Source organism: Glycine soja, chromosome 16 (genome assembly GCF_004193775.1).
Source record: "Glycine soja cultivar W05 chromosome 16, ASM419377v2, whole genome shotgun sequence".
Taxonomy (NCBI): Eukaryota; Viridiplantae; Streptophyta; class Magnoliopsida; order Fabales; family Fabaceae; genus Glycine; species Glycine soja.
This window is the reverse complement of record NC_041017.1, coordinates 11046260-11058805: the sequence shown is the minus strand read 5'-3', so window position 1 is coordinate 11058805 and position 12546 is coordinate 11046260. Positions and strand designations below refer to the sequence as shown.

Here is a 12546-nt window from a genome sequence, read left to right as displayed (position 1 = left end):
GAGGTTAATAAACAAAAATAAATAAATAAAACCAACTCATAAACTTCTTCATTTCATCAAAAATCAAGAGATCGTTTCAAGGTCCAACGCCTTAACGATTCTCTTCATTTTTCAAACTTAAGAAGATCGCTTCAAGGTTCAACGCCTTAAACGATTCTCTTCGCCTTTTCAAAGTTTAAAACATCGTTTCAAGGTCCAACGCCTTAAACGACTTTTGTTCCTAATCAAAATCAATCTTTCAAAAAAACATAAAATCAGTGTAACACACAAACTTTCAGACTTAAAGAACTACGTAGGTCTGAATTCCTCATCGCACTTGAGGATACGTAGGAGCAAGGGCAACACCCTTGTCGACCCCAAAAAAATAAAAATATAAAAAAGGGAAAAAGATAATAAACATAAAAAAAGGAAAAATACATAATTTTGAAGTCATGTTTTGCATACTTGATTAGAGGCTGTCGTCCCTTGTGACAGGCGTGTGGGGTGCTAATACCTTTCTCGTGCGTAAACAACTCCCAAACCCTCATTTTCAAAAATATGCAGACTTTCGTCCTTTTGGTTTTTTCTAACGTTTTCCTCGAATAAACATTGATAGCGACTCCGCTCGTTTTCTCCCTTGGAGACAAACGCTTTGGCCTATCCATCTTGGCCTTTTCGCACCCCCGCCGAAGGGTAGGTTGCGACAACAAGTGTTAGAACTAATGGAATCGGGGGACAAGGACAAGGAAGAAGATGACAATGATTGATTGTTAGGTTCAGAGTCAGTATCTCAAATCACCTCGTCGTCATTGTCCTTCTTTTTCCCTTTAACCTCTTTGCTGCCATGGAGATCCGAAAAGGTGAAGAAAAAATTTAGATTTAGAAGAGGATGAAAAAAAACGCAAATCTAGAAGAAGGTGAAGAAAAAGCTTAGACCTTACTTTGATTTTCTTCTTCACCAAACACGAGAGAGACAAATGCCATGAAAATAGGAAGGAAAATAATTGCTTTGATGTTGCTACGGGATGTACATAAAGTTTACAACAGTTTAAGCACTAGGCATAATGTCTTCACAACAAGTATCTATACTAGATGGAAGGCAAGAGATGTCCAGTTATGATGTAATCATAGATTGCAAGCTCTTAGGCAGGAGTTTTTGGTGCTTGCAGTTTTTTGTCACTTTTTATTTGTGGTAGGCGATAAGAAAATGTACCATTTTTTTATTACTTATAGTTTGTTATTAAAAAACACATAATTGAGATTCTTAGCCGCTACTATATTAAATTAATTATTTTGAGTTTTAAATGTTAACAGAATATTAACATTGTAAATGGAAAATTGAAGAAAGGACAAAATCAGATGCCTTTCGAAAACAAAGAACCAAAATAAAACTTTTAAAACTTAATATACGAAAACAAAAAAAACACAACCACCAAGTACATACTCTACTCCATGGGACATCATCAATCAATCATCGAACATCATCATCACGAGTCTTTCAATCACACTCACCAAGTACACCAAAAACAACCATCAAAGACAAAATCTACTTCATAGAGATTCAACATCATATAAGCGGTCTCCCATAAGCCTCATCCCTAATGTAGTCTTTCTCCTTGACCATTCAAGGAGTCTCTTGGGCTAGCCCTATAGGAGAAGTGTGATTTTATCGAAAAGAGACAAGTGTGACAATGGCTTACCTTTCTAGGTTTGTAATTACATCTATAGGGATTCACCCGCTCATCTATTTTATAGGTCCATTTAGCATTAGCCACCACAAAACCACCATCATTAGGTTGGGAGCCCACCAAACACCTTCAACTTATGTGTTTACTCATTGCACATGCACCTCTTTTGCACACACGATATATTTCTGTACACCAACTGTGTACCCACCATATACTGACAACAAAACATATTTTGAACCCTTGAGGTCTTTGATACGATGCCTCCATACCTCCATCTCACATGGCTTGGCCTAAGGGTCCAAATGACAATCCAACAACAACCCATCCTCTATATGCAAAAAGAGTCACTAAGCCTCTTGAAAAGAAGTTCTCAACACTCCATCACACCATTTAGAGACAAAAATATAGGGGTGGTGCTTGGGAAGATATCCCACTAGGTGAGACCCACAGGTCGCTTTAGTGGGGTAGAGTTCTAGCATGGAACTCATCTTCCCTAGTATAGCATTTTCTTTTCAATAAAAACTTTCCCAAAGGCCATAGCCAACCTTTCCAACACATAGGGTAGTTACAATACAAGATTATCATCTCATCAAACATATATATCTCAATCAATAACAAGATAATCTCAACAAATAAAGACATTCTCTCAAAGATAAATTTACTACATTTACTTAAACATTTATAAGATTCATAATATCTACAATTTTTTTTAATGATCATATCTCAAACAATCACATAACGTCCATCACATCATTAATTCACTTACTCATGCTTATCACATTCATGAACTTATCCCTAATTTTCTAAGCAAAACAAGAGAAACGGGGTGCAGTGGTGCAACATTAAGCATACTACAAAATTGTTCATGTCATTTAAATGGTCAAAGCCCCAAAGGAATGGGAAAAAGTTAAGATTTAAATGTATTTCTTGATTTTTTTTATTTTTTTTGTGAATTTGATCTTTTTACAAATTTATTTTTGCAAATTTCGGTCAATCATTAATTAAGTTAAATTGATAATGATGTGACGATGTAACTTTTATGCATTATGAGACATTATAATATGATTCATAAAAAGTTTAATTATACTCATTTTTATCTTTAATTTTATAAGGACAAAAAAAAATATTTTTGAATTTTAATTTATAAATTGACAGACTTTTAATATTCAAAGAAATTGGAAGTTTTCTTTAAAACAATAAATTGGAAGTTTTAAATTTCAGTAAATGAAAGGAATAAGTAAAGAGAAGTAAAATTGAAATCTTTATTACTCTCATTTATTTTTTAAATGGAGAAAATAATTAAAATTCAAATCCTTTTTTTAAATGCAAATAAATAATTTAAAAAGTTGTATAAAAACTAGAAAAATTAAATAAAATGAACACAAATATGTCTAAAATAATAGTTTAATAAAATAAATTTTGAAAAAATTATAAAAAATTTCATTATTTCCATCCTCTAAAATTTAAAATTATTATTTTTTACCCATTTAAATATTTGGAGAAAAATTCTGGTTTAAGTTACCTTTTTGATTTATTTATCGATCTATAAGAATCATAATGATTTATTGTTTTTTATTCTCTAAATAAATCATATTCTAATAATATTTAATTTTAGGTAAATAATATTTTTCTTTTTTACTTTTATGTATGTTTACACTTATGCACAACTTAATATTTCTAACATATTTTTCATGTTTTTGTAGGTAGTAAGTAAAGCTTTTTTATATATACTACTAAAGAAAAAATATTGTGCAATGCAAAAAAATAATATATTGAAGACTTAATTCTTAATTTGGTCCTCAAGTTTTATTAAAGTGTTCTAAATTGGGTCCACATATTTTAAAAAAGTTCAATGAAGTCCTCAAATTATTAAAAGTGCATGATGTTAACCTTCTTGTTAATTTAGATTGACACCATTAAAAAAAATTTTATGTGTCTGTCTCTTCTCCTTCTTTGTTGCTCCTTCTTTGTTGTTGGAACGATGACTTTTTCTTTCTCTCTCCTATTCTCCCCTCCTTTTCAGATCTGAGATATTTTCCCATTCTTCTCCCCATCTCCTCATCCAAACCAATTCCATCACAAGGTTTTTCATCACCGAAGCTTTTGAATATGAGTAGCCGCCATCAAAATCGGCATCACTCCATTTTAGATTTGTGTTGCGAGATGAAGTTGTGGTGGCTTGAGACTGAACACGGTGGATGACTATGACCCCACCCCAAACAACGACGACGTGTAGGGATCAACTCAGTGGTGTTGATTTGTGGTTGTTAGTGACAAGTTTGTTGGAGCATAAGATGAAGAGCGTCATGGCATACTCTTTTGATCTCTTTTCTTGCAGTCGTGGATGAGGAAGAGGGCATGGTTACAAAACCTTGTTGGTGTTGGGTCATGGATGGGTGGTTCGAGTTCGACTTGCTAGAGTTAGCAACAAAGGCACTATTGTCGTTGCTGATGCAAAAGAATAAGGTGGAAGATAACATTTATGGGTTTTTAGGGTTTCTAGGATTTTGTTTTTTTTGTGAATGAGGTTTGATTTTGATCAAAACCCATGCCATGGCCATGTTTGATTCCCTCTTTGACGGGTTTTTGTATTGTGAAATTTTGATTTTGATTTTAGCGTTTTTGGGATTTTTTTTGTTTGTGGATTTTTTGTTGAGTTTGACTGAGCGTTTGTGATTATACTATGACGGATTTAGTGGATTCGGGGGTTAGAGGCTTGAAGCTTTTGCTTGTTGGCCATGGCAATAAGGAGTAAGGATTATTAGGGTTTCAGAAGAAAGGGAAATTAGGAGATGAAACCTAAATTTAACAGTGTTGCGGCATTAGGTGGGGTTGCTGATGTTTCAAAGAGTAAGGAGAAGAGACAAAGATATAACCAACGATGTAGTAAATTGATAGAAATAACAACATTGATGTATTTTTAACAATTCGAGGACCTAACTGGACTTTTTTAAAATATGAGGACCCAATTGAACATTTTAGTAAAACTTGAAGACAAAATTGAGCATTAAGCCTATATTGAATTATCATATTATCATAAGTAGTATAGACGCTAAGAATAAAAAAATTCATATAAATAATCATGTATTAAAACCTTAAAATTAATGTCTTCTCCTCCTATCAAAGCTAGAATGCAGATTTAAGTTTCCTTGTTTCCTACTCCTTAAGGCTTCATTAAAATTAATGTCGACGACAGTTTGATGGGAAATCTCAGAGATTCAGGCTTTAAAGGGATTAGAAGAGATGAAATTGGATAATGGATTAGCAGTTTCAAAGGTTCTTGTGTGTTCACAACAAACTTAATGTCGAATTGCACGCAATCTTGTTTGTGCTGCAGTTGGCATTGAATATTGGTTACACAAATGCTAATACAAATCAGACAAGATTTGTGATGAATGATGATTCAGATACTAACACAAAATCCTCTTATAGATGCATAAACAATCTAAGCACTTAGTCCTTTTCTATCATAATGTTCAAGGTGTTTTGAGAGTTTTTTTTTACTAATCTTCCAAGAATAATAAGAAAGATTGGTTGAAGAAGAAGAGTAAGAAATATTTACACAAAATCAAAACTATAACATCTTCGAAAGGTTTTTAGTTTATATAGACCACGTCTCCAAGTTCCATTGTCTCATAACGAGCAGATCTTCATTTGACCTTCGTCTTATAAAAATAGGATCATTGGGTGCATTTAATGCACGTCTTTTTCTCATGTAAAAAGCTCTTCCCTTAAGGCTTGCGTGTACAAGAAATTGTAGTAGACAATCATGTCTTTGTGTCAGAGCAGGTCCTGGATAGCAGAGTTCATCTTTTGATGGCATATCAGATCTTGACTCTATCTTTCATTCATGTGTGTCAAGGGAAAAACTAATGCACACATTGGTTAGCTAAACTGGATTGTTCTTCTAATGTTGGGCTCGAGATTCTGAACTCTAGTTCGTTGGAGTTGAGGTAGCTCCTTATTGTGAACATTTGTTTGTTTTCTATTATTGCTTGTTGTTATTTTCCCAATCATGAAAAAATCTTAAAAAATGTATTAAATTAATATGAACATCAATGCATAAGTAGAAAAAAATGTTAATTTTAACCCAATAAAAATGTTATATGACAATAAAAATGCAGGCACACTAGTAATTATAATTAAAATTAACAATATTATCCTCCAACGATAATATATATTTACATTCGTATAAAAGAAGATAATATATATTTAAATGGGCACTTAAAAATTATTAGGTGTACTCTAATATTTTCTATATTAACTATTTCTTATGCTAAAAAAAAATCTTAGTTTTTTGTTTTGAAAAGAGGTGAAATTGGGCCTGATTCTGGGCCGGGTAAGTGAAGCAGGATCAGAAAATAGGATTTCGTGTGTTGAAATATAAAACGCGGAATATTAGGGTTTTAAGGGTGGGCGAGGTAGCCAGAGAGTGATACAATACAGAGTGCGTTGTTGCTCCTTCGCCACAACTCCCTGCCAACATGGGTGAGTAGTAAACGCTTCTTTCACATCTATCTCTAGTCGTTGTTGTGTTACTGCAAAACCCTAATGCCACGTGGTCATTCGTGCAATTTTCTCTAATGGGATTTGTTCTGAATCAGGTATCTCCAGAGATTCTATGCACAAGAGGCGTGCCACTGGTGGCAAGAAGAAGGCATGGAGGAAGAAGAGAAAGTGTGTGCCCCTTTCATTTATTCATTTTAATATTATGAATGTTTTTATTTATTTTAATTTGGTGTTGTTTTTGTTTTTTTGCTGCTTAGAGTTTCCTAATGCTGTTGCTGAAAGTGAAGGATGTGTTTGTATTAGATTTTTGGTCGTTTTGATTGGTATGATGGTTAGGATCTTTTCTTGGTTGTTCATGGCATTTGACGGTTTGAAATTGAAAGTGTTTTTTTTTTATTCTTATGTTTTTTTTTTGTGTTCTGGAGCATATGGTAGATCTAGGTGTAGCTGTTCTTCGGGTTTTAGTTTTTGTTTTGTTAGGGGAAGGGGAAAGGAAAGGGTTATTGTACTAGAGTTTCGCTTAGAAGTTTGATGCAAAATGGGAGACTTTTTCTAATCTTAGCTTGATTTCGTTATTGTGTGCTGCATTTTTTTTATTTGTTTTAGATGGTATGTGAATGACTGAGCAAGCACAAGAGCTTCCATTTTACTCTGTCTTCACTTTTTGCTGTTTAGGATCTGTTTGTTATGCTATTCTGGAAATTTATTAAATGCATATCCGATTTTCCCCTTCTGAAATGGATTCTGTTATTCAGTTTTGTATCTCATTTTTGTTAAGTACAAAATCATAGGACAAAATAGGAGATATAAAAATTAGGAGCTTAACATTTCCTACTTAAGACAAATAAACTGTAAGTGAACTGAGAGTACCTTACAGTTTAATAATAATTTTAGCCTTACTAATAGCTATTCTTTCCAATTAAATTTCCCTCAGTATAGTCTAAGTTTGTTTTAAACAGAATTTGGTGCAAGTTCTTTTGTACCTATTGTGTGTTGGTATTTGATAACTTGTTTGTATTTGATACCATTTGTTATAAATACACTGTAATTTGTTGGTATTTATTTTCAGCTGTGATGGTATTTGATAACTTGTTTGTATTTGATACCATTTGTTATAAATACACTGTAATTTGTTGGTATTTATTTTCAGCTGTGATGGTATTCTATTCTAATAGTTATTTCTTTAACTAAGATATTTTGGTGGTTTCATATAGGTATGAGCTTGGTCGCCAGCCTGCTAACACTAAGCTGTCAAGCAACAAGACAGTCAGGAGGATCCGGGTTAGAGGTGGAAATGTGAAGTGGAGGGCACTGAGATTGGATACTGGAAATTACTCCTGGGGAAGTGAAGCTGTAACTCGCAAGACTCGTATACTAGATGTGGTTTACAATGCCTCAAACAACGAGCTTGTGCGTACTCAGACTCTTGTAAAAAGTGCTATTGTTCAGGTTGATGCTGCTCCATTCAAACAGTGGTACCTTCAGCACTATGGTGTTGAGATTGGTAGGAAGAAGAAGACAGCTGCCAAGAAGGAAACTGCAGAGGTGATGCCTTTGGAATTTTTGCTTGTTCTTTCTTTTCTCTTTTAATATTTTACTTTATTCACTGTTCTTAATAGTTCCATGCCTTGTTTATGTATAACTTTTCTATTTTCAGTTGCTGGTTTTGGTTGTTTAAGTAAGGTTGGACATTAGACATTTCAAAATTGAAACCAATACTCTGATGCATTACATAGCAGTTCCTGATTCATCGCATGTTTTAAAAAGTAATTTATGGTGTGTCAAAGCCATCATTTTTCTATTTTTATGCATTGTCGAAGAATATGTGGATTCGACTTGTCTTATACTGTAGTTAAGAACATTTGTTGTTGTCTAAATAAGATGTATATGCTGTTGTGCTTCTTAAAGCAGCGTATGTTATGCGTTAGTAGAAGGTACAAATGGCTGAACGGGCAAAACCTATTATTGTTTTGTTTATGATGAGAAATGAGAAATAAATGATGCTGCTTGGTGCTATTTTGTTATTCTTTCCATTGTATTTGATAAACATAAACAGTAAATATGTAAAACATGATACTGTAATTTCTTCAATTGATGGATGAAGTGGACTGCATTCTCATGTATAGAAGCTGATATTTGTTTTTTTGTCTTGGGATGTAATTTGCAGGAGGGTGCTGCTGCTGTTGCTGTGGAAGAAGCCAAAAAGAGTAATCATCTGCAGAGAAAATTGGAGAAGCGCCAGAAAGATCGTAAGCTTGATGCTCACATTGAGGAGCAGTTTGGTAGTGGGCGTTTGCTTGCTTGCATTTCCTCTCGGCCTGGTCAATGTGGCAGAGCTGACGGGTAATTTTCTTAAATTGTTATTGTGTTTAATATGTTTATAACAAATCCTGTTCATATTTGTTAATTGTGTTCTTTTCTTGAATTATGCAGCTACATTTTGGAAGGTAAGGAGTTGGAGTTTTACATGAAAAAACTCCAGAAAAAGAAGGGAAAGGGTGCTGCTTGATTTTAGTGTTTCCCAGATTTTTATATGGCTTTAGTTGCTTTTATATGTTGTTGGTACAATTTAAGGTGATGTTTTGTGCCACATGACATCTTTTAGTGCAAACTATCTTGTTAGTCCTTTGCAAATTGACATCTTAATTTTGTTTTGAACTGTTTTTTTGCCACCGACGAGTTACAATTTTTATTAATTGAATGTCTTGCAATCCTCTTATTGTTGGGTACTAGGGGAGGGGGTGTTCAATGGCAGATAAAGCTACCGGGAAATGTCGCCCGTTTGTTGGCTGACATTTTAGCAGCCATTCAATTAATTTTTAAAATTATTAGGTTACTTAAGGATAATAGTATGTTTGAATATGGGATTTGTTATTTTAGAAGTAAACTGTAAAGTGAGAAGGTTCCACTTTACACATCTTTAGAGAAATGAAAATAGTAAAGTTAATATGATTGAATAATTAACTGTGGGATTTATTTCATCTCATTAGGTTTTATACCGAATAAGTTGGTTTAATTACTATTTTAGTCCCCAAATTTGGGTTTTTTTTTAGTTCTTGAAATTTAAAAATTCTTTTTAGTCTTGTATTTTAAAAATTGTTTGTTTTAGTTTTTGACATACTTGTACTTTGTGGTGGTTTTTAAGTATTTTGTGTTGGGTTTTTTTAGTACTTTTTTTTTTATAGTTTTCAAATTCAAATGGCTAAAAAATAAAATTAAGACCGTTAACAATTGTTATAAAGAATCAATTTATTATATAGGATTAAAAATGTAATTTTTAAAATTTAGAGACTAAAGAAATATTGTTAAATTTTAGGAACTAAAAAATAGATACCTCAAATTTAGGAACTAAAATAGAATTTAAGTCAAATAAGTTTTATAAAATAGGCAAAATTATACTTTTGGTCTCTTATTTTAGTTCTATTTTCGTATTTGGTCTCCCGATAATTTAATTCATAAATTTGGTCTCCCTTTTTTATAAAATCGTGCAATGGACGTCTTAATTAGACGTTGATTGTTATGTAGTGATGTTGATTGTCATGTGTCAACGTCTCAGAGACATCTAGAATTGCATTTCTTTAACCTATTTGTGGAAAAAAAAAATTTACCCTAAAATTAATTTATTTACAAATCCCTAATCCTAATTTGTCTTTGTTTAAGGTGTGATCTTAGAGCAACAAGCTTTTGTTTCAGAGCCATAGTGCCACCAACATGGTTCAAGTGAAGATCTTAAAGCAAAGTGAAGTTGCTCCACCACCATGCTCACTTCCCTCAACCATCATTCCCCTCACTTTCTTCGATATTCCATCGTTCTACTGTAACCCCATCCGATGCATCTTCTTCTATGACTTTCCCCACCCCACACACCACTTTCTCCAAACAGCACTTCCCATTCTCAACATTCGTGATCTTGTTGACACCCTTCATGACCAACAACAACAGCAACAAGTTAAGGTTCTTGTCGAGTTCCGATAGAGGCTATCCCAGGGTTTCGATTTGGAATTCCAGGACTTGGTTCTACGAGCAAAGGTGTTCATGCTTCTGGAGTGCATGTTGTTCGAGAACTTTAGTTCGGAGCGGGTGAAGGAGGAAGCTGCGATGACAATAGCAGCGATGGTGAAGTTCAACAAGAACGTGTTTGTCGGGTTGGTGTTGATGGGCCCACCATCAAGGCCTTGATTGCGATGGCTTCGGGATGCTTCGTTCACGTTTTACCGTTGCTGATAAGATTTATTCGAAGCCCGTTGGTGGACGAGATTCTCTGCAACAGCGAGATCCCCAAAATTGTAGGGTTTTTGCGTTCAAGCGACTTGGGGCTTGGCGTTGCCGCGTTGGATTGTGTTTTGGAGCTTGGGTATATAGGGAGAATGGAAGTAGTGGAAGCGATGTTGAAAATTGATTTGGTTGAGATTCTCATGGACTTGCAAAGGGAAGAAGGGTGTTGTGAGAGTGATTGTGATTTTGCGTTTGAGTGTTGTGTTTCGAGGTTTGCGATTCAGGTGGAAGTTGGGGAAGGGTTGAGTGGTGAAGAGAAGAGAGAGGTTAAGTCAGAGATACTGAGGATTGTTAAGGAAGCTTCTCAGTCTGAAGCCGAGTTTGCCACCGTTAGCGTCGAGATTCTGTGGGGTTCTTCACCTTAATGAATCGAATCAAAATGAATAACAGTTTTATGTTTAGTGTCCCAAAGTGGTAAAGTGCTTTTTGTTTTGGGGCACGATGAGTTGCCCACTGCTTGTGGTTGGTTTGTTGGCAATGGCAGATGTGGAATACATAGCTCACTTTTTGTTGGACTCAAAGACATGAAGCCAGAAACAAAAGTGGGTTTTAGAGCTTATGTTTTGCTTTGTGTTGGTCTAAGTAAATTGGTTTTAGGGTTTTTTTTCAGGGTTAGGGATTTGTAAGTAAATTGGTTTTAGGGTTTTTTAGGGTAAATTTTTTTTTACCACATATGGGTTAAAAAAAACACAATTCAAGGTACCTCTCAAACGTTGACATGTGGCAGTCAACGTCACTGCTTAACGATCAACGTCCAATTGAGGCATTCAGGACCAACATTGCAGGATTTTATAAAACAAGGGGACCAAATTTGTGAATTAAATTATCGGGGGATCAAATGTGAAATTGGAGCTAAAATGAGGAATCAAAAGTGCAATTTTGTCTATAAAATAGATATAATTTTTTTCCATTTGCCAAAATAAGATTTAATAGCTTCGGTTCTGCCAAATTCTACATTCGTAAGTTTATAAACAAAAATGAAAAAAAGTACCCAATGTTGTTTTTACTGATTTTAATGTTTTAATATAATTATTATGGAAAATAAAATGGTGCTCTCACCGAATACAAAATTAATTTTGGGTTTCTCATCTTTAAATCGATTCAGTTCAAATTCTCTCTAGTTCTTTACTTTGAGCTAACCCGTTACAGATGGAATTAATGCCAACGGATCTAGATTCCCCCCAGCAGTTGGTTTCTCATAGGGTAAGATGTGGACACAAATAACAGTACAATTCATATATGAGCGTTTCAACAACCAAAAGTTTCGTACAAAATTTAAATAACATTTTCTTTTATTTCCATGATGATGGTCATGATGATGAAGGTGATGACTATTTAGTGATGGATTAACGATAATTTTAAATAGTGTTTCAACAAATCTACTCAACTGATTGAGATAAATTTGGAAAGAGGAAAAAATTCTCCTAGGGGAAAGATTAAGGTAAGACCTTACATGGAATTTGTCTTCTTTCATGCATTTTATATATTAAATAAAATATCAAGTTATTCCAAGAATAATTTAAAGAGTTATTTCTCATTTTTATAATTTATTTTTTTGATATCTAATAATTTTAACGAATGAATAATCTTATTATATTCAAAGTCACAATGCAGTCTTAAAAGTTATTTTGTGGTTTCCATTAAGACATAAAACCCAAACAATTATGGAATTTGGAAAAGAGACCACTAAGAAAGAAGATTGCATCATGATTTTACTTATTTGCACACTCACTGTAATCACTAATTCCGCCATCTTAAAGTTGTGTATGTTTCTTCGGTCTGCGCTACATATTCAAGGTCAATATGAGGGAATGTCTAGCAAAGAATTTTGTGTGAAGTTATCAATATCATAAGGGTGTGCAAAAACTAATTTGGTAAAAAAATCGAATCAAACTAGTTTTGAATTGTAACTAGTTTGGTTTTATATCCAAATAGTCAAACTGATTTAGAAGCTAGTTCAAAACTGAATTGGTTTTAAAAAACTGGTTCGCTGAACGAGTTTTAATCAGTTTTAAACTGGTTCTAAGAGGCGAACTAGTTTCGAAATGATTTTTAAACTGTTTTGAACTATTTTTTTCAAATAAAAAAATTTAAA

General features: G+C 33.7%; 1 protein-coding gene across 1 annotated transcript; it reads left to right on the top strand.

Annotated features, from left to right (window-relative positions):
- The first annotated feature begins 5958 nt into the window (after nucleotides 1–5958).
- Nucleotides 5959–8887, top strand: LOC114391137 (40S ribosomal protein S8-like). The gene is made up of 5 exons (XM_028352130.1): nucleotides 5959–6155; nucleotides 6272–6344; nucleotides 7391–7721; nucleotides 8344–8519; nucleotides 8610–8887. The coding sequence occupies exons 1-5, from the start codon at nucleotides 6152–6154 to the stop codon at nucleotides 8683–8685; spliced, it is 660 nt and encodes a 219-aa protein (XP_028207931.1). The 5' UTR covers nucleotides 5959–6151; the 3' UTR covers nucleotides 8686–8887.
- The last annotated feature ends 3659 nt before the right edge of the window (nucleotides 8888–12546 follow it).